This window comes from Nycticebus coucang, chromosome 11 (genome assembly GCF_027406575.1).
Source record: "Nycticebus coucang isolate mNycCou1 chromosome 11, mNycCou1.pri, whole genome shotgun sequence".
In the NCBI taxonomy this organism is placed as follows: Eukaryota; Metazoa; Chordata; class Mammalia; order Primates; family Lorisidae; genus Nycticebus; species Nycticebus coucang.
In genome coordinates this window covers 95461398-95484932 of record NC_069790.1, presented here as the reverse complement: position 1 = coordinate 95484932, position 23535 = coordinate 95461398, and the positions used below count along the sequence as shown (strand labels likewise).

Below are 23535 nucleotides of genomic sequence, written 5' to 3'. Positions count from 1 at the left end.
TCTACGTACCCTCAATGAATCCTCAACAATTAAAAAAAAATGGGACAATGTCAAATGAAAAAGCTTCTGCACAGGAAAAATAATCAAGAGACTCAATAACCTATAGAAAGGAGAAAATGTTCAGAAACTATTCATTTGGAAAGGGACTAATACCCAGTATATATAAGGAACTCAACAGCAAAAAAAACCTTAAATGGGCAAAAGATTAAATAAGTATTTATTTAAAGAAAACATATGAATAACCTATAAATATGTGAAAAAATGCTCAACATCATCAACCTGAGGAAAATGCGAATCTAAACCACCATGAGAGGCCTGGAGGTGGCTTACACCCATAATCCTAGCATTCTGGGAAGCCAGCCAGTGAAGTGGGAGGATCCCTTGAGTTCAGGAGTTCCACCCCAGCCTGAGCAGGAGAGAGACCCCTTCTGTACTAAAAAATAGAAAAATATTAGCCAGGTGTTGTGGTAGACCTCTATAGCCCAACTACTCAGGAAGATGAGGCAAGAAGATTGCTTGAATCCAGTAGTTAGAGGTTGCTATTGAGCTAGGTCGATGCTATAGCACCCTAGCCCGGTGCAACAGAGGGAGACTCTGACAGAAGACAGAAAAAAAAAAAAAAGGTATTTCGCCCCAGTTAGAATGGCTACCATCACAAAGACAAAAAATAACAAATGTTGAGTATTCAGAGAAAAGGGAACTCTCGTACATACACTGTTGAGGAATGTGAATTAGTATAACCATTATGAAAAACAATATGGAGATTTCTCAGAAAACTAAAAATAGAACTATCAGAGGATCCAGAAATCTCATTGAGTATTTATCACCAGGAAAGGAAATGAAAATATTAAAAAGATATCTATACCCCCATGATTATTGCAATGCTATTCACAATAGCCAAGATATGGAATCAAGTTAAGTGTCCATCAACAGATGAACGGATAAAGAAAATTCAGTGTATATACACATGGAATACAATGACACCATAAACAAGAATGAAATCCTGCCATTCACAGCAACATGAATCAACTTAGGGGATATTATCTTAAGTGAAAGAGCCAGGCACAGAAGGTCAAATATTGTTCTCTCAAATATGGGAGCTAAAAAGAAACAAAGGGAACTTATAACATAGTTATTAGAGGCTGGGCAGGAAGGGGGAGAGATGATAGAGACTGGTTAATGGATACAAAATTATGCTAAGTGGGAGGAAAAAGTTCTAGTGTTCTTTCTTTCACACTGTGAATATAGTTATCAATAACTGGTTGTATACATATGTCCAAAAAGCTAGAAGAGAGCACCTAAATGTTCCCAACACAAAGAAATAATACTTCAGGTGACAGATATCCTAATTACCCTGATTTGATTACACACTGTACACATGAATTAAAATGTCACTCTGTACACTGTAAATACAGAAAATTATTACATGACAACTAGAAATAAAAGGGGAAAAATACAAAAGATTAACTGTTGGGCATGGTACTTCATTCCTGTACTCCTCCAGACTCTCTGGAGGTCTCAGGTGGGAAGATCAGTTGAACTCAGGAGTCCGAGACGAGCCTGAGCAATAGTAAGACCCAGTGTCTACTAAAAACAAAAACAATTAACTGGGCATCATGGCGGGCACCTGTAGTCCCAGCTACTCAGGAGGCTAAAGCAGGAGGAACCCAAGAATCTGAGGTTGCTGTGAGCTAGGGTGATGCCACGGCACTCTAGCCTGGGCAACAGAGTGAGATTCTATCTCCAAAAAAAGAAAAAAAAGATTTTTAACTAACATGTCAAAAACTATACAATTGTTTCAATTTTTAAAAAATTATTTGAGTTAAAAAATGTATAATAATTTGTATTGCTTTTCGCAGCTCCATTTCAATTCAGGTATTAAACAAAGGTTAAACATAAAGAAACAAAGTTTGCAACAAGTAAAACATTTTCCTTGTTCCTCACAGGGAATGTAACGCCTTAAGGTTTTCATCACCATATTCTGAGTACCAAGCCAATTATGGTTTTGGCATATCCCAAACTGATTTGTGGCTTCACATCTTGTTTCTTAAAGGAAGTCTGGAGCAAAGGGAGAGGAAAAAGGTGGCAGTTAACATTTGTACAGGTCAGCTCAAGTAAGGCATTCAACCACAGCACTCTGTTTTTGGTTTTAACAGGGGGTGGAAGGCTAATTGTATACACAACACATGTTCTTTTCAATCCTGTAAGAATTAGAGTCCTCAGTGGAAAAAGAGAAGGAAAAGAATTTGTTCATTTGCCTCATCTCTTCCCTCTTCCCATTTTCTTCTTTCCCACTCATCCACTTTCTGCCTAAGCCCTTCTCTCTCTTCATTGCATGCAGAGGAGAGATGAGAAATATCCAGGTTCTCTAAATTTTATTGGCAGTTTTTATTAATAGGTTTTCACTTTCAAGTTGTTAACCACTCCATGTCAAATTATAATTTCATTGAAATGTCAATATCTTGTGCAGAATGACTGTGTTGAAACAATCCTGGAAGTTTTACAAGTCAGACAAACAATATGAGTTGTGTGCTCTAGACTGGAGAGTACTGACAGGTGAGCTGTTGAGTCCTGGAATACAAATAGAATTCATGGTTGGGAAATCTCACAGGATTGCAGCGTTTGTCAAGTTGAAAAGAAATCACCATTCGCTAGGTATAGAAAGAACTTTCCAAAAAAGATCTTTCAGTGATATATGTTGTTTTCAGACATCTAATTAGTCTAAAAAGCACCCTTTAAAATAGACATATTGTTCATTTTAGCTAACATGTACAACTACAAATTTGCAGAAGAGCTCATGGTGAAAAATAAAATATTAACAAAAAACATTGTGGCAGATCGTGTGGAGGATGAGACATCGTGGGAAGTGAAAGATTTTTCATTCCAGCTGGAAGGTTGGTGACTGGGTTTTGATTTTAGAGTGGCATCTATACAAATGTCAGCAACACACACATCAACACTAATGTCTTCCATATCCTCCCTCTCATCACAACTCAAGGGGGGATAGCAGCTGCAACGAAATTTATCAGAAAATTCCCGTAGGTCTTCATGAGTGGGATTTCCAAGTACTATGTACTTTCCACCTTTCCCAATTTGAATAGCAAAATTCTCTGGGTTCAGGTGAAGATAGTCACTTGAATTCCAGTCTTTCCTTGTACACACACCTTGCTCCTGGCAAAGCACTTGGCTACACATTTTGGCTGCTAGAGTGACGTTGATTATGTAAGGATTCAGTGTTGTCTTCATGTAATTGTCTAGATTCAAACAAGATGTCTGTGAAATTATAAGATAGTTAGAACAGCAAACAAGTTAGTTCATATGTGAATTAGTTCACTGAAATGACCAATTTTTTAAGAATAAAAAAGCAGATAAAGCAAGACACAGAGAATATTTTATCTTAGTAAGCAAGATTATTCCAACTATTTTTTGTAACATTTGTCAGTAACATTTCACAGCCATTCCATGGCACTTAATAATTGACCAGTTGAAGCTTCACATACCCTAGTCTTGATCTTCCTTAATAATTCATAAACTAATTAGACAGGAGGGGATAGCTGTTAAAAGTATGGGCTCTGGGGTCTATATGCCCTGATTCCCTTAGTGACCCACCTATAAGTTTTTTTGAGTCTTAATTTCCTATCTAGGGCAAATTAATTAACCTGATTATGCTCCAGCTTCAGGATCGGTAAAATATTAGGATAATTATGATGCATACCTCATAGGGTTGCTGTAAAGATGAAAAGGTCTAATATATACACATAAAAGTGCTTAAACAAAGAGCTTACTATATCTTTTGTTTACCCTCCAGAAGTTATAAACAATAAAATAAGCATCACCTTTGTAAGACAAGTTTAAATAGCATTGAAAAGATTTAGTGATTTCTAAATTGCTGGCTCAAAATAACAGGTTTAACTGGATACATGCTATATTAAATGTTACATATAGTCAAGTTATGGGTGATTAATGAGAGCTCTTTTACAGACTTGGCAGAGTTTGAGTGATGAGTAACTGAATCATCTTGAGACTGGTACATACTAAAACCTGGACACTGCCTTTTTAAAAACAACGAAAATAGTCCTTTTTCATGATCAATAGTTCCACTCAGTGAGCTGGCTGTGCTAGTCCTTCAGCAGACCAGAGGAATTGGTAAGTGCATGTTGACAGCCAAGTCAAGGAATCTTGACAGCTTCCACTTGAATCTATTTTTTGTAACCTTCCTTGAGATGATGTCATCTACTGTTGGCAGAATAATTAATTGTTTCCCAAAGATGTCCACACCCTAATCCCCTGGAATCTGTGACTATGTTACCTTACATGGCAAAAGAGACTTTGCAGGTTAAGATTAAGGCTATGAAGTTTGGGAAGGGGAGATTATCCTGAATTATCTGGTTGTGCTCAATCTAGTTACATGAATCTGACCATGCAGAAACTTTTCAAGCTGGGTTAGAAAGATAAGATGCAAGGTGGAGAAATTCCAAGGGTAAGAAGGACTCAATCCACCACTGCTGACAGAAAAAGGGTCATGAGCTCAAGAATATTGGCCTTTGGAAGTTGGAAATGGCCTTTAGCCAACAGGTAGGCAGATAATGGAAATCTCATTGTTATAACCATAAGGAACTGAATCTCCCAACAACCCAAATAAGTAAGTGAGGATCCTCCCCTAGAAAAGGATAACAGCCCTCTGACACCTTGATTTTAGCCCACTGATTCACATGTTAGACTTCTGATTGTTATACAGAAATATACAAAATAATACATTTCTATTTTTTTAACCATTAACTTTGTTGTAGTTTTTGTGGAAGCAATAGAAGACTAATATACATATACCACTCATCTTCTTAATTCTCCTTTGCCTTTCCATGGTGTTTGGGATAAAACCCAACTACTTGTGTACAGCCTGACATGGTGTAACTCTTCCTACCTCTTGTCCGAACTTCTCACACCCACTCTACCTTAGACCTAGCAGTTATTTCACTAGCACAGCATGCTCATATCAAATTGCACTTACTGTTCCTTCTGCTTGAAATGCTCTTTCCTCTAATTTTTAACATGATTGACTCCATCTTGTCATTCACCTTGTACCTTTAATTAGACAATGTCCTTCTTGGATACTGTTCTTGTGGACACACTCACATCTCTCTATTTTAATTCTCTACACAGCACTTAAATAAAATGGTGTTCCATTTGGGTATTGTACCTAAGCTTTCCATTGGACTTTGGACTTTGACCATGGACTTTCTCAATATTCTACAAGATTGTGTTCCAAGTAACAAGGAGGTGAGAATTTATAACCAAGTACAGATAACACTGCAGTTGCTTCCTCAACTCTATAGAGACAAGGGTTAGGCAGAAATATTAGTAGAGGGATAAGTGATGTTAGATCATCTGCCTACATAACAGTGGTCCATAAAAAGATCCTGAGCAGGCATGGCAGCTCACTTCTGTGATCTGAGCACTCTGGGAGGCTAAGGTGGGTGCATTGCTTGAGCTCAGGAGTTTGAGACAGGCCTGAGCAAGAGTGAGATCCTATCTCTACTAAAAATAGAAAAAAAAAAAAATAGCTGGGTGCAGCATGCCTATAGTCCCCAGCTACTTGGGAGGCTGAGGTAAGAGGACTGCACAAGCCCAAGAGATTGGGGTTGCTGTGAGCTATGATGATGCCACGGTACTCTACCCAGGGCAGAAGAGTGAGACTCTGTCTCAAAAAAATATAAAAAACAGGCTCTCTAATAGATAAGGCCTAGTTTGTATCACATCATTATGTACGTATATTTTTTCTTTTTCTTCATAGTGTAAATACTCCTCCGACCATGGCCAATTTCAAGGTACTAATCTGACATTACTGAATGCAAAATTGGGAATCAAGTACACCCCTAATACACACTATGGTGACATGAAATACATCATCACATAGTATTTCCACTTATACAGAAACAGTACATACCATTTCAAAAGCATGAATAACCATAAAATGAACAAAAGTAAATGATATATTTAAAATATATTACCTTTGTTTTTAACGTAATTTATTTTTTGTAAGTTTTCCTAATTTAATTTTTAATACTGGCTGTGTCTAACAACTAGCTCACAAAATTCCTGAATATTTATAAGCAGGTCACACAAGCTGGAACCAGTAAAGCCAGCTCCATCACACTACTACATCTAATAAGATGAAATGAGAGGCACTACGGAGGCTGAAGCAAGAGAATCGCGTGAGCCCAAATGTTTGAAGTTGCGGTGAGCTGTGATACCACAGCACTCTGCCAGGGGTGACAGAGTGAGACTCTGTCTCAAACAAAAAAAAAGATGAAATGAAAGGAAATGGTTTACTTCCACTTGTTTAAAGTCAGTTCCAGTAACTGCAAGTAAACTTTCAATTACTGGTTTCTCAAGTACTCAAAGAATCAGAAGAAACAAGAAGTAATTCATGACTTTACTGATTATGAGTGATATAGAAAACAGTAGAACTAATGAGAGATTTAGCATACAAAATGACCATAAATTTAAAAAAGTAGAAATATATATAACTGATCTATAGAAGAGAATTTTGAGGTAATGTCACTAAGTAGAAAATAGTCATAGTAAAGGTGGAGGACTGTCCCTGGTGTAAATAATACTAAGGATTTGGGGGGGAGGCATAATAGTAGAATGTAAATCTAAGATTAAAGTGCTATTAAGAAACAATTGTCATACTTAACTAGTATGTCACGCCATCCTGCTCATTGAGAAATGCCTTACCCATTATTCTTCATGTTTTGGTTGTTTGGTTGTTTGTTTTCTTTTCTTACTTAATTTTTTTAATGAAGGCCTTACTTCTTAGTGGATTCCTTTTTTGTTAAAAAACAAAAGGAAATAAAATAGAATGGAGGATTTATATGTATTTATAAAAGGTTAAATAATAGGACCTTTGAGAAAGGAATTTACGGATTTGGGAAAATTAACGAAAATTAGGAATATACTTCGGAAAATTATAATTTTAAAATAATTTACTGACATAAAATATTTTACCAAGGGACATACATCTTTCTCTGAACTTAGATTTTTCTGTTGTTTCTTTTTAATAGAGATCAAACTAAAAACAATAACACTGTTCAAATTAGGCAGAAGAGCTCAGATTATCTTGACAAATTTCACCAATGCAACTGCTGTTAACAAGAGATGAATATAACTCTTCTCATAAGGTCTCTTTTGGCCTTAAAGTTTAAGGTCTGTTCTCTACAGGTCCTAGGATAGAAACCCTGGCCCATCAGCTTCATTTGAGATTCTCCCTGGCACTTTGATCATTAGTATTTCCACTTCCATCAGAGAAAGAAGAGTTCAGCTCCAATTCAGCAATGACAATATGACAACTTTACTCTCATACTTGGGCTCAAGTGATTCTCTTGTGTCATCTTTTCTTTTCTTTCTTTTTCTGAAACACAGCCTTACTCTTGTGACCCTGGGTAGAGTGCCATGGCATCATCGTAGCTCACAGCAACCTCAATCTCTTGTGCTTGGACAATCCTTCTGCCTCTGCCTCCTGAGTAACTGGGACTACAGTTGGGTGCCACTACACGTGGCTAGTTTTCCTGGTTTTAGTAGAGACAGGGTCTCGCTCTTGCTCAGACTGGAATAAGACTGAAGAGGTGAGGGACAAAGACCCAATATGAAGAATTAAAGAAGAACAAAAATAAAGGAAGAGAGACCTATCTTCTTATACCAAACACCATGTTAGAAAACTGAGATGACAGTTCTGTTTTTACAACTTAATTGCCATGTAGCCCAGAGAAATTCAATTAATCATGCTAAATTTATTTCATCATTGTAAATCAAGTATAATAGTTTCAGACACGAGGTATTTTGATGCAGCCAGTATTAATGGAGCACCTCAGTATTAATTGAGCACTTATTACTACAAAGATATTCTAGAAACATAGCAGTGCTTCTTTTCTTTTCTTTTTCTTTTCGAGACAGAGCCTTACTCTGTTGCCCTGGGTAGAGAGCCATGGTATCATTGTAGCTCACAACAACCAAAATCTCTTGTGCTTGGACAATCCTCTTGACTCAGCCTCCTGAGTAACTGGGACTATACGTGTGTGCCACTACACCTGGCTAGTTTTCCTGGTTTTAGTAAATACAGGGTCTCGCTCTTGCTCAGACTGGTCTCAAACTCCTGAGCTCAAGCAATCCATCCCCCTCAGCCTCCCAGAGTGCTGGGATTACAGGAGTGAACCACAGCACCCAACTATTTTCTTAGTCAATATACCAAATGATTCCCAGAAATATTAAAGGGAGAAATATTTTCATATATTCCTACCAATTCAACTTACCATACTTTGCATTATACTAAGGCTTCCCCATATCACAATTCCAGAGGCACCCAGAGCGACACTTTCACCCAGTGTATTCACAAGGTCCTCCTGACAAATGTAATAGCAAAAGTGAGCAGACAGGCATAAAATCAAAGTGCTATACATAAGACAAGACTACAAAAGTTAAACATGCTGACCCAATAATAGTAATGCAAATATTTCTCCACTATTTTTTTCTATCTTTTATACAGGCATTGCCTCATTATCACAAAAATAGAAACTACTATTGATTTAATTAGTTCTATTGGTAAGGAAGCAGGCCTACCAATAGAAGAAAAAAACTGAGTGAATACACTGTCTATGAATTCTCCATGCTTACTAAGAAATCATGACTAACATTAAAAATTAAACATATTCTTATTTTGCATTCATACAATTACATAGAAACTTGTGTGCACATTCCCAAATGATACTAATAGCTAAATTTCAGACCCTTCAAAAATAATACTAAACTCTACTAAAAACTTTTTATAGATGGTATTTCAGAGCCCTTATACCTTAATTTACATACCTGAGAAAGGTATTTCAAAACTTGATCAGAAAAAACTAGGCGGGAATATACAAACACCGGAAGTGGCCTTTCAGCACCAGGTACTTTGGAAATCCTAATGGCTTCATGAACTCGATTACGCACATAGAACAAAGCTTCTTGGGAAGATTTGTTGCTATTCAAATAAATGGATGGGAAAAGGGCAGTGCTTTCTTTCCACAACCAGTTGAGATCATCATTTCTTTTCTTTTCTATATCAAAGCAACTTCCATTGAAATTGGGTTGGTAATAATTATGGTTGTAACAATCAGGAAAAAGATAATAACCCCATACATGATTTGGCCGAAGTGATTTTCCCAATTTTAAAGTCTCTTGCATGAAACTCTTTGCTGCTTTTTCAAATTCAGCTTTGGCTATCTTGGTAGCCTGTTGGAAACTAAGTTGTATATTTTGTTGCTGGACCAACTCAATAGACTGATTCTTGTAAATATCTTTAGGTTTCCAGTTTCTTGCCCAAGTGGGCCTCCATTCTTCCCAGTCAATGATAGCCAAGCCCACACTGTCTGTTGGCATGTAATTAATAATGTCATTGCTAGCTTTGTCCAGATGGTCTTGTAAGGACCCCTTTTGGGGGATTCCTCCATTCACATCTGTGCCTTTTGCATTTATATAAGGATAATAGCCAAGTCTATTAGCATAAAATATTGTAACACCTTGCCCTGTTTTGTTTTTTCGGGGGCTTCCCATTAAAGAAAAGAGGCTCAGGTCTAGTGGCTCGTTAAACTTTCCAAGACAATGTTCTGTTGGAGCATTCCAGGCCCAGAGGAAAGGCACATTTGGGATAAGAGGGAGTGCTCTGAAATCCAGAGTCAAGCAACATGGGATCAGTAGAAAGGTGAACACTGCCTGGGATGCTCCATCGGACTCAACAAAGCTCCCACAAAAGATACGCTTGAACCTTAACACTCTCATGGAAAAATAATGACTATGAAAAACACTTATTTCTTCCTATACACTTTGAGTTACCCAACATTTGATAGAAATGATGGCCACAGAGGAAAGAGAGTAGAATGAAGCCACTGTGATGGATAAAGAAGTATAATGCTTATATTACATTTAAATACTCTTCTTGTTTCATGTTTTGGGAATGTTTTGCAAGTTGCATCATCTGTAACTAAAAAAGAAATACAGAAATATTGTTAAGCTGCATTTTATAATAAAGTTTATAAGCTTTACCAAGTTCTCAATTTTATGTGCAAAGAACTTAATTCAATTCTAAAAGTTAGAGGACCTACTCCTATGTTTGAATCAATAAAATCACTTCCTTTTATTTTTGACATCCATTCTATAAGGTTAATATTTGTTTCATCTTCCCAAACCATTACTGAGCCTACAGAGAGGTGAAGGTAGCTATTTTGATTTTTGCCTTCAATGTTATGCCAAACAACCAAGCAATGCCTCAGCAAAAGGCCACTGAATGAAAATAAATTCCAAGTTGGGCCTCTCATTCTTATTTATTGCTTCTTGAAAAACCACTTTATAGTGGTCTGATAAATACTGAAAACAACCTCTCATAGAATTGTAAAATTCCATCTTTCTCATTTTTTCCCAAAAGGGGGCAGTAAGGGAAGAGGGAAACATTACTTTGGCCAGAGATAATAAGTCAAAAGTTTACTTGAACTTATTAAATGAACTAAAAACTCCTACCAATTAACTTTAGGTGCTCTTTGGAACACTTCTCAATCAAGTTGTAAAGTAATATATTTGTCTTTAAGGTTAATAAAACAGTTTACGACTTCATATCTTCTATTAAAAGGATTGGTTCTAGTCTAGTGTAAAAAAAAGTAATATTTGGATTTTAACCTTTGAAATCATTTTATAAGTGAGATTTTATTGTCATTCTGATTGTTACAAAGTGAAGTAATACACTTTAGCTGCATGGTATCACTTTTGTGTAACAATAAAATGTTCTGAACCAATGACATGTAACTAACCTACGTATTATTCAGAATTTGGTATTTGAACAGTTACCTGCAAGAAGACATATTTAAATGTTCTGTGATTCTAGGAGAAAACTAGAACATTTCTTGTTAATTAGATTAATAATAAACTGCTATATGAAGGTATAAGAAATATACCATTCTTCCCAGGAAATGTACTATTATCACAGCAAATTATTCATACAATTCAAAACTAAATTACTCCAATGAGAACACTAAAGTTAGAATAAAATGAAATCTTAAGAACCATTACAGTCACATATTTTAAGGATAATGAATTTTTCACTTCATACTTAGAACATGTAAAGTATCTAATGATTTCCATAGTTTAAAACTCTTACAAACTTCCTTCACCTAAAGTAATATTTGGGAAAAAAACTAATTCCTTTTAACTACCAATATCAACAGCCGGGAATGGGAGAAGGAAATAAAATGTAGGATCAGCGTTTCCAGGGTCTCAAGGAGAGCAGGCTAAACTCATTGAAATTAACATTCAAATCTATTTTCATATAATCATTTTATGTTAAGAAAAACATGAGGTGAGTGACCCTATTGAGAAGATCTCTACCTACAGAAATCTTCAAAAAAAGAAGGGACACTTCTATACAGCAAAATGTACTGAATGAAATATCTCTTTTTTAGTGTAAATCTAAGAGAAAGCCTTGTGGGACAGAATTGGCACAAAATTGGGGACAGACCAGAAAGCTAGCACCTAAAATACCATTTTTCTACTATTTAAAATATTTAGCAGAAAACTTTCCCTACTTAAACAGAGAATCTAATAAAGAGCCCCATCTCTCTGGGAAACTTTAACTGACTTTGCCCCAGCTAGCTAAATCCTGACCTTATCTCTCCACTGGAATTCTTAAGGTCTATACTAATTGTACTCATTAAAGTTGCCTCTTTAAGTGTCCTCTTTGTCCACTATGTGGATAATTGCTTTGTAAAGCACTACTTCTAAGTCTTTAATATCCACCAAACCTCAAACAATGGTACTTACATAGAAGCTTGCCTTCAAAGTCCAGCCACATACCCTGTCTTCAGTAACAATAAGGCAAGATGTGGGCTGGGCTCAATATCTTCCTAGAGCATTGGCTAGTCATTAGCATCCCTTTACAAAAAGAAAATGATCATTTTCTTAGAAGCTTAGAATGTGAATACATCTAAAATCCTATTTTAATTAAATCTTGGCTGGAACAGTGGCTTAAGCCTATAAACTCAGCAGTTTAGAAGGCTGAGGCAAGAGGACCACTGCAATAAAAAAATTAGCCTGTGGCGGGCGCCTGTACTCCCAGCTACTCAGGAGACTGAGGCAAGAAAATCGCCTAAGCCCAGGAGATGGAGGTTGCTGTGAGCTGTGTGAGGCCATGGCACTCTACCGAGGGCGATAAAGTGATAATCTGTCTCTACAAAAAAAAAAGAAAAAAAGAATAATACATGAGCTCACCTTCAAAAGATAGTACAGTAAGTATTTCTCCTTCTATATAGTTAATATATTTGGAGCCTAGAGATACCAGGCCTGTAGCATAAATTTTTCCTAGGAAGCATTGCAGGTTCAAAAATCTTGTCAGAGTTTAAGTGGTTTATTACTTATCTTCTTAAAAACCCATGTCTTCTCATCTCTCATAAAAATGCATATTTTTACTTCTCTACACGTGGTCACAGACAAAAAGAAAATCACATTTTGTAGAGCCAGACCTTCGTGGTGCATGCTTGTCCTCCCACCTACTTGGGAGACTCAGGCAGTAGGAACACATGGGCTCAGGAACTTGAGTACAGTCTGACAATATACCATCTGTGAACAGCCCCTGTACTCCAGCCTGGGCAGCTGAGCTAGACCCTGTCTCTTAACAACAACAACAACAAAATAACATGTATTTTGCGAAAGAAACATTATAACTGAAGTCTTAATCAAATGTCTTTCTAGCACCAAATGATATCATTCTTTCTGGCTAATGGTACATTAAAGAACAACATTAGAATATATTTGTGCTACAAAGCAGCTCTCAAAACATTTATTATATTATACAAAGCCAGTACATTGGAAAACCAATTGTCTTACACTTCAAAAAAAGGAGAGCTTAACAAATCTCCCTAAATTCAAATATACTCAAGGAGTCCATTTCCCCCTATCTAGGGAAATGAGAGGGTAAGAATCTTCTACCCTTAAAATAGAGGAATCAGGAGCTAGATTTCTTAATTGACACTGATGTGACTTTCTCTACCATTGATTCGAAAGATTTATCTCTACCTGTCACCTCTAATTAAACAAACTGTTTGAATTTCTGGGCAACCCATTTCATTGCTCACATCTCAGGCCACATCAGTATTTGCAGCCCCTCTTAACCCATCATGCCTTTCTAGCTTTGACTCTTCTTCACTGGTAAACCTTTTAGGTCGAGATGTGGTATATACGTGTAATCCCATCATATAGTGTAATTATAAAGATTTTTTTTTTATTTTCCTACCTGCAGATGAAACCTAAAACTTCCTACTTTCTTAATAGAAATCCATCTCAATTTGAAATCCTCTGAAGAGGATGCAACCTTAAAAGATTTCTCCATTAGTTTCTGAACCTCACTTGTAAATGACTCAGTTAAGTTGCTATTGAGTGCAAAGCCAATGGGCATTGCCTGGAAAAGTAATAAAACTTTACTATTAGCAGTCTGATACTTTTTAAAGATTCAAACAAGAAATTGAACCTATAACAGACTCTTTTTTAAGCAGAATTCTTACTTTTACCCTCTCTCCTTGCAACACTCCAATCTTTCCTATAATAAAAACGAAATTTGATTCATAGGGGAATCAAGTCCATAAATTTATATAAAATCTAAGGGCCATAAACACCCTTGGAACTCCTCTCTACCCTGTATTCCCTACTCTAGCTATTGTTTATTGTTTCTACTTTACTTCTTGCTGAGGCAACCTAGTTTGGGGTAATTTACCTCTGATAAGCTTTTGTTTCAATTCCTTTGCACCCTGACTCAAAATTTCTCTTTGCATTTATGTTTACAAGAAGACAATTAACACGGACTTGAATATCCTGGAGATATCTGGAGTTCTACTCAACATTTTCCTAAGACTAAAACCAACTTATACCCAGTAGCTTTTACTCAAGGCTTCTCACTTAATCAGTATGTTAATAAACCTCTTACCTTATAGGCAAACTAAAAAGGTTCTCTTACAGACTCCCTAATGCCCCCACAGACATTAGATAAATGAGGCCATAAATCCTTTAGAACTAAATTCAGTAGGTGCAAAAACCTATTACCTGTTTAAGACATATCTCAGGGAATTCAAAAATTCATCATAAAATGCGTTGAGTCAGTTTTGCCCATCTGTCTCTCCCAAGCAAAAGGAAACCATCTAGATTTCGAGGAGCAACCAGAATTAGGTGCTAAGGTTTAGCAATTGCTATTGTCACCAACGGATTCCTAATTTTGTTGTTCATGCTAAACTTTTAAGTTCCCTCATTCCAGATGCTACTTCAGAGTCTATTTCCTGGCCTTAGAAGCAGTGAACTGAAGGGTGCATGTGGGAAGACCTAAGGGAGGAGTCATATCTCGATGCACTTGCATTGCTAGTAATAATGATTTTATAAGTTTGAAACTAATAATTATTAAGTGTTAGTAGATTAGAAATATTATTAGGAATAGGGAACAAAGTCTAGAAAAGGGAGATAGTTATGAGTGTTTCGATTCAGGCCGATTTTCCAGGCTCTGAGCACAAAGTGCGAGATCCTGTCTTTTTCATATTTCTGCAGCCAAACATGTTGCATATCCCCACTCCCCTCGCAGCTGTGGCGCAGCAGCTGGCTGGAGGCTTTGAAGCTGCTTTCTGCCAGAGCAAGGCTGTGTGTTCTGAGGGAGTGGGTTTTGGGAGTTAAGAACATGAATTCTTTAAACTTTTCCAACTCAGGAAGACTTTCTCCGGACCAGATAAAGAGAAGATAGATCTCCTTTCTTCTCTCACTGTGACAGGGCCATGGGAGTCTATCTGTTTGGACACAGGGCTGTCAAGAGTATTAAAACATCACATCCGTGGTGTGTGACTGTGCGTCAGCTAGGATTTGGTCCTTGAGTCGGCCTCTGATTGGCTTCCTTATCAGGACTGTTTACATTAAGACCAATATACTTTGAAGCAGTAAAAGGCAGTAAGTAAATCCTTGCAATTAAGGTAATCAGTTGTAGAGTTAGTCTAGTTATTAGGAATGCAAGTGCAGCAAGAACTTTAGTGGGATTGTTTGCGTTGCTTTCATGAGATTTATGACTATTAACACTGACGTATGAAATACAGAGCTAGCCTGACCCTCAGGAGGCATACTGGAAGCCTCACAAAGACGTGTGTGCCACCTCCCGAGCCCTGCTGCTCTTAAAACTATCGCTTTGTCTGTGTCTATTATTTCTCCATACTAATAATCTATGACTCCTACTAATAATTTTCTTTGGTCTCCTTACACCATCAGGCCACAAGGAAGTAAACCCACTGTGCCTTGTGGCTGGTCCACAACAGTGAATTCCAGCAAGGATTTCAAATTAGTGTTTCCCACACACTCAGCTCTTGGCTTAAACAATTTTGACAAATCTGTTCAACTGTACTGTCATGAAAATAATGGATTGCTTCAGGTATTCTAGAACAACTTTCTGCCTCTCAGTTTATGTCTTATACTGTATTTCTCCATTCAGTTCCAGAGGTCCTCAAACTTTTTAAACAGGGGGCCAGTTCACTGTCCCTCAGACCGTTGGAGGGCCGGACTATAGTTTAAAAAAAAAACTATGCTATTGGTTTCAAACAAGAGCCAAGAGTGATGTCTTCCTTGTGGTCTGTTGGCTATTTGATATCCCTGTGTGAATGGCCAATTCGGTTGGAAGAAACCTTATGAAAAAAAAAAAAAAACTACGAACAAATTCCTATGCACACTGCACATACCTTATTTTGAAGTAAAAAAAACAAAATGGGAACAAATACAATCACACTACCTCATGTGGCCCGCGGGCCATAGTTTGACAACCCCTGAATACTGTTAGACCCTATAGCATCAGGCTTATCCCCTGCCTGCATGAGATAGCCACAGGTGACATTCTAATTAACAATTACAGTACTCTTACATTAGGCTGCCTTACTGACTTCTGTGTTCCCCATTCTGTATCTGCTCGCTTACTAGGTCACAACACACAATGCCTCCCCACACAGGGGCATACCTCCTAAGAGCAGGCCCTATTAACCAATCTCTCCATTATCTTACACCATTGGAACACTTTAAATGCAGCTACTTTACAAACCCTCTCTGACGATAGAGTGCCCCACACCATTCCACACGATTGCCTTGCAACTACAGAAACTGTTTCAAACTACGAGAGAGACTTCCTTTCATTTTTTGATGGCTCTTGTAATAAATTTTCAGGGAAACATAATACGTGTTTATACCTAAGTTTCCCTAAATGAAACACTTGAGTCATACTTTTTGCCCACTGTAAAACTGGCCCATGCTGCTAAACTCAGAGCTCTTACTGAAGCTTACATACTGGCACAAAGAAACTTGCCACCATTTGCTCTACTCCAGATATGCTTTTGGAGTCTCCATGCTGATGGAATAATTTGGAAATCCTGTGGTTTCTTAATCTTTACCAGCACTCCTATTGCCAATAGGCATATAATTGCTACCCTATTACAAGCTATTCATCTATCTACTAAAATTTCTATCATTCATTGTCCAGCCCAATCTGAGGAGAATGATACTGTATCTCTAAGGAAATACAGGGCTAAAAAGCTGCCAAATACACAGCTGAAAATGGGACCCTCTATCCTTTCTTCACTCAATTTATAAGCTGGCCTTTCACTCTTACTGATATAACTGACAATCAGGCATATGTGCCAAAATCTGGGGGGTGGGTGCGGGGAAGTCTCTGTACAGAAGGGTGCCAAACCATTACCAAATGGATTGTGCACTGGACCAAACAGATTTCTTACAGCACACTTTCTTTCGACCTTTTGGAAAGAAAAGATAATTGGATTTTCCCTGACCTTCACAATATTTCAGACCAAATTATTTTCTAATGCACTACTTGTAAATTTCACTCAGGAGGTAGCCAACATAATCACAGAATCCTCCAATGACCACACTGCATCTAATGACACTCCACATGGATTTTAGAGATTTACCTTCAGTTTTAGACTATTCCTCTGGTTGGTTATTGTCTGTGTGTTCAGTGGATTGACTAAGTACTATTCAACTAAATATTCTGATACCATGATAGTGGTAAATAAATTAATAACTGAGATTATTTCCCACTTGGGCATTCCTTTATAGATTGAATTGGACCAAAATTCCATTTTTAGTAAACCACTTACAAACACTCTGGAGTATATATCAAAAATCTGTGTATCATACCATGCTCAATTTTCAGAACAAGTGGAACATAAAAATATAGACTTATAAAGGGTTTTAGCAGGAAAAAATCTGTCAAGAAATTGCATTTAAATAGCTAAAAGCATTACCTTATTACCTTTGGGCCTTATTAAAATATGGAATTTCCTCAAATAGGAGACAATAGATTAAACTTTTTATAGTTTTTGCGTACCCTATATCTAATGGTACTGCAAAACTTTGTATTCCTGGATTGAGTGAACATTATGGGAACTTGAGAGAATGATTTGATGTTACAAAGATACACAAGAACTAACATACTTGGAACATATCACCAACAAGTAAAATTGCATAGCTTCCACTGACCAAAAAATCTTGCCATCTTTTTTGACCAGGAGATCAGATATACATCAAGATTTTTAGAGGAAAGCATTCACTGCTAACTAGATAGAAAGGACCTGATGAAGTACTACTAACAACCTACATAGCCATCATAACAAAAGAAAAAAATACTCCTGAGAATATTTTTTGAATCCATGTGAACCACATCTAGCTAGAGTAAGATCATCATCCCCAGGACAACTAAAATACCATCCCTACAGCCCTACATACACAGTATGGCTTTCAGAACCAATTTCAAGACTCTAGAAGCAAGATAATATCCAACATCACAAAGTAGATAGCTTTCCCTAAGATCACAGATCAATAAAGTTTGCTTCCGTCTATGTTTTCCCTTTTAAGTCTCTCTCCTCCCAGTTGGGGGTACTTTATTCATTAAAATAAAACCTACCCTTCTCTCCTCCCACCCCCATTTATTGAAAACATGCTGTATATTACCTGTTTCAATTTATCCTACTTCCCCTCTGATCCTCCACTATGGGCTCTCTTTCAAACTGTATCTCTTTCCTATTTATTAACAGATCAGACACAAACCTGAAACCCCCCCTTACATAAGTTTTCCAAGCCCTGGTCATATTAACTAATCAATCCAATCACTAGTCATGTCAGCATCTAGATTAGCATGAAAAAACCTGAACTAATTTTCATCCCTACCAATGTGAGCACCTGTGGAAGATGGATGAATGGAAGTGTATGATATTCCAGACCAGAAAAACAATGTCACTCTACCTTTTCTTCTGGTGAGTTCATTCAGGCTGGAAAAATCTCCACACATGCTCAAAGGCTGTTCCTTCCTCAGGTAACACTGGAAATAACTTTTTTCCAGTGTATTAAAAAAAAACATGGAACTGGACTTTCCCTGGTGACAAATAAGGCAATACTGCAATCGAACCCTGTGGTTTCATTCCACACACATGCACAAACCCTTCATGGAGGTCATAAGCAGTTCTAGCACAGCTTTTTATGGCACAACCTATTGCCAGATTAGCATGGTTCATAGGGCAGTCTTGGACACTTGCACAACCTGGGGTAAGTGTTTCCCTCATTAGTCTACATGACATCAAAAATTTTATATGGTTAGACCAAAAATCTAGACTAACTCGGTCAGATAACAAAATCAAGCTTGACAATTGCCAAAGACTGAATGTCTCCTATATCAAATATTTCACAACTCATTCTGCTCTTACAAATTGACAACAGCAAATGAAAACAGAAATGTGCAGATACCAACATGGCCAATGACAAAGACTGTGAAACCTGCTGGACCTAGAGAATTACAAGATCAACTCTGCCTATGAACAACAAAGTCTCTTTACCATATGTGACAACAAGGTATATAAAGAATATCCACCTAAACGCTAAGGGCAATGTGGATTCAGACACCTGGATCCTTCTGTTACTAGATGTTCTACCTTAAATGCTAGCTGAATTACAAACTTGGGCTACTTCATTAATAAAGACATGGCATATAAACATATCAGATGAGACTTCATAGAAAAAGTGCTCATGTATCGCCACTCCAAGGTCTTTTCAATATTGAGGACCTATTTCTAAGTTTTGGAACTCAAGACTTTGAAAAGTCAATCCTAACATCTTTTCATGGTATAGATCAAGAGTTTAATGCCATAATGAAAATGTTGGAAGAACTGAACAGATATTCATAGTTTAGCTTCTCTTGTACTCCAAAATTGTCACATCCTGGTAAGTGACTACTAACAAAGAGGAGCTTGTGCAATTACTGGTGAAAAATTTTGCCTCTATGTGAATCAGATGGGACAGTGTCTAATTTATACTTTTTAACAGAAAAGATTAACATTCTCCATAAAGCAAAATAAGGCTCAATCATTTCATGGACTGTCCTATTGCCACAGTTGGAAGACCAGCTTAATGGGATACGGAGAAATGTGCTTATACTTGTACTTTTTGTGCTTATTTATTCCCATTCTAATATATATCCTTTTCTCCCCTTGAAGACCTTCAATCACTCAGATATTAAACTGATTCTTTTTTTCCAAAGTCATCAATTCAGCTTTTATTATGAAAAATGTTTAAAGGTTCAGATGAGGAAATGAAGGTGTTTAGAACATAGCACCCCAAAACATGCCTCTCTGCCATATTTATTATTTTGAGCTGAAAATTACTGAGCAACAGCAGATGAAGAAAGGCGGTTCTCTGACTACCTTTCTGCCTAAAACAAGACATAAAATATCCCATATGACAAATGTTCTCTCTGTATTAGGAAGAGGAGAACATTCTTATCACTGGAGACTGGGAGTCAATGCTGAAATGGATCAGCACAAACTAACCTATTAAAATAACCATTATCTTCTTTTCCTTTGCATTGTCACTTCTCTACAATTTATCATTCTTTGTTTTAAAAAGTATATAATCTCTTGGTCCTAACTGCTTCTCTAGGTCTTAAAATACTAAATAAAATTTGTATTCGTTTTTCCTGTTAATATCACTTCTCTCAGTTTAATTCATAGGCCTCTCAGCTACAGAATGTAAGAGAGCAAACTTACTTTTTACCCCTTGTAACTGACACGTAGAAAGTAATCCATAAAATAAGTTGTTCCTGTTATGGTTAATAATAATATTGTCCCCTACTAAATCCACTTCTGCAAGAAAGGCAGTAACAAGTATGAAAAAAAGAAACCAAACACAAGAACATTTAATGATTCATAGAACTTCTAGAATTCAAATTCTTCAAAGAAATTATGGAAAAAAGTAATCAATATATACAGTAGAACCTCTGTAATTTGACACCCAAGGGACTATAACAAAATGGTCAACATATGAAGGTGGTCAATGTAAGGAACTTCCACTGAGTACATGGGGTACATGTCCAGTCTCTGAAAATTAGGTCAACTTAAGGAGGTAGTAAATGTAGGGAGGTGGTCAAATATGGAGGTTCCATTTTATGTGACCCATTAAAGAATTATTCTGGTGGAAATGAAATTATTCTGATAGCACATGCTTGTAGTCTCAGCTAATCGGGAGGCTAAGGCAGGAAGACGACTTGTGCCAAGTCCAAGTTGGAAACAGTGAGACCCATCTAAAAACAAAACAAAACAAAAATAATAAAAGAAAGAAAGAAAAAACTAAAACTGAAAGAAATACTCAGCAAATTCATCCACCATACTACAGTGCAGCTAGACCTGATGATGGTGCCATGTTTTAGTAATAATGAGTATTACCATACAGTGTGCTTCTGAGAAGGACCCTACGCAAAAAAGTCTTCATAGATCCTGACTCTATTAACATGTCAAACTGACTCAAGTCTTACAGTACATTCCTTAATATGACTGCCTGTTTGCAGATGTGTCACAGAGTCCACTAAGAAAACACCCCATTCAACCTCAGACTTTAAGCTTCCTTCTCAGCCCAGTTGAAATATTTTTCTAAGTTGTAAAATGTAACTTACCTTAAAAGTTTTCAGTTTTTAAATTGGATTAGTGAAATAAGTGGTGTTTAAAACAAATAATGGCAAAACACATTGTAAATACAGAAACTAGCATTTTTTACAGTGTTTGGTATTTATACCTCAGTCCGGCCAAACAGTATTATTATGCTTCTATTTCACAAAGAGGAGGAAGAGTGGTCACCAAACATTACCAAACAACAAAGAAGCAAGTATTAACAAGATCATTTCTCAGTATCAAACCAACTTACTTTGGCTATTACCATATTTATTAACATCCACAATATATAAGCAATCATTAATAACCATTATTGCTGTTATTAAATTAAATACATGTAGCATATATCATAAATATATGACAGATGATATCCAAAAAGACATCTGCAACATCAAACTTTTTAGAAAATAACATTATTAAGATGCATTAATATTCACAGTTCTCTCTGCCCCTCTATACCACTTAGAAACCTAAGCACATTTACCCTTGGGGATGAGAAGACCAGGCGGTTGTATTTGTCTCCTCATTCACAACAGGGGAAAGCAGGAGCGCCCTATGATTCTCACCTAAGACATGTGAAACAGGAACTCAGTCCAAGTGCAACAAGAGACTAAGAATCTGGCTAGTTGATGACAGGATGGGAGTGTCCCTGAGTCTCACCAACTAGGAAAAGGCACAGAAAGGAAGAAACTCTAACATGATCTGGGAAACCAGATATGAAAATACTTGGGTATATTTATTTGAATGGGAGGCTATTTGAATTTTGGAAGAGTTTGATCAACTATGAGGTCAGGAACCAAATATGAGATTGAAGCATGGGGACAAGACCTGTTCTTTGGCTTAAAAACAAAACAAACCAAAATCCTAGGGCAGAGAGGTAGAAAGATAACTTCAAAGGGTTAAAAAGAAAGTTCAAAGGGCACACATTCACTTGTAAACATAATTACAGAGCAGTGCATCTCCCAAGGTTGCATCTAATTAGTACCTTAGTATTTAATGAATATTTATAGCTGAAAAATTATGTTGTTATTCAGTTGTGTATGGCTTATTCCCTTTTAAATCTTAGCATGCAATAGCTACAACTTCAAAACTTTAAGCTATAATATTTATTCATGGCCTACACAAGTGATTTTCAACCAGTGTGCCGTGAGAGGATCTTAGGTGTGCCACAAAAATTTTTAAAGATCATTAATTAAATTGTTTTTAAAAGGATTTCAAAGCACAGTAAGTATATTCTTTTTTTACTTTTTTAAAATCAACATAATTTAAGTGTACCACGCAAGTTTAACTATAGGTTCAAGTGTACCGTGAGATAAAAAAGGTTGAAAAACACTGGTCTGCACTGTTATCCCTAAATACATCATATTTGTTATAACTTTAAACTATAACTTTAAACAAATCTTTAATCAAAATGTTATTAAGATAGTGTTAGTAGGAAAGCAATTTCTACCATATCTATAAAACCTGACAGTAACTGATTTTGAAGTCATCTATGAATTTTCAGTAAATATTCAATTATGACATTTAAAAATTACATCAACACTCTGTTGTAAACATTATTCTCATCTTCCAAATGAACAAATGAGCACCAGGTAAAACTTAACAACTTACTCACCAGCCCAAAGCTAGAAAACTTGGTTCTAGCTAATTCTACGACTCTGGTTCTTTACCATGCCCTATAGTGGACCAGACACTATCATGCTGGAGGCAAAAACATGAAACAAAAGCAGGGCACTTTTAGTGAAGGGAGACAATATTTTCATTGTCTGGTAGAGTATGTAGATGAATGAAATATTTCTATTTGTAGAATTAACCAACAAACTTCGCTCTTACAATCAACCTCACTTATAAAAAAAAAAAAAAGAGAGAAGGAATTAATAAGGCTTACAGTCTAAATATTTTCAAAGGAATACATTTAGTTACCTCCCAGTACACCACTTCTTTCTTGAAACCATCTGCCGGTTTTTGGTTTAGACAACTTTAATAAAATGGTTGCCTAGTTCTTAATTTTTTTTCTAACTCAATTATTTGTTTACTTACCCCAAATGATTAGAGGGGTTAGCCATGCAATTAAGTTGTGTTTCATATTTTGACTTAGTTTATTCGATTATGACCAGGAAAATGGAAGCACTGTATTAATATTTAATAACTTTCCACATCATGAGACCTAAGAATTTAAAGACATCCTTTAAGCTAAGAAAAAAATATTTCACCTAAATAGAGCTAAGTTTGAATCATTTATCAGAGTTTTATCTTTTGATGATGTGCAGCACCTTCTAAACACCAACAATGATTAACTGAAGATCAGATTTGTTACATGAATTTTTTAGACAAACACAGCGATGAATGTGTAAGGTCTAGGTCTATTAGTACCGGCATAGAAATTTTTGGCTATAAAGCATATGAGAAACCAGGACAAAGGGTTTGAGTCCCGCTTGAGTCTAGTCTCAGTTCTAAATCTAAGAGAGCTGAATGGTCACTAACATTGTTACTTTCCTTTCTTTCCTGC

The 23535-nt window shown here is 36.6% G+C and overlaps 1 protein-coding gene and 1 non-coding gene across 2 annotated transcripts; one reads left to right on the top strand and one right to left on the bottom strand.

The window, feature by feature from the left end:
- Positions 1-2387: 2387 nt before the first annotated feature.
- LOC128560019 (hyaluronidase PH-20-like) lies at positions 2388-21575 on the bottom strand. Its single transcript, XM_053553457.1, has 4 exons — positions 21511-21575; positions 8863-10015; positions 8310-8399; positions 2388-3273 (listed from the first exon to the last, which is right to left on the bottom strand). Exons 2-4 carry the CDS (start codon positions 9811-9813, stop codon positions 2776-2778), a joined length of 1539 nt encoding a protein of 512 aa, XP_053409432.1. The 5' UTR covers positions 9814-10015; positions 21511-21575; the 3' UTR covers positions 2388-2775.
- Positions 15586-15720, top strand: LOC128560613 (small nucleolar RNA SNORA2/SNORA34 family). The gene has a single exon (XR_008373092.1). It is a non-coding gene; the product is annotated as a small nucleolar RNA SNORA2/SNORA34 family (small nucleolar RNA).
- Positions 21576-23535: the final 1960 nt, after the last annotated feature.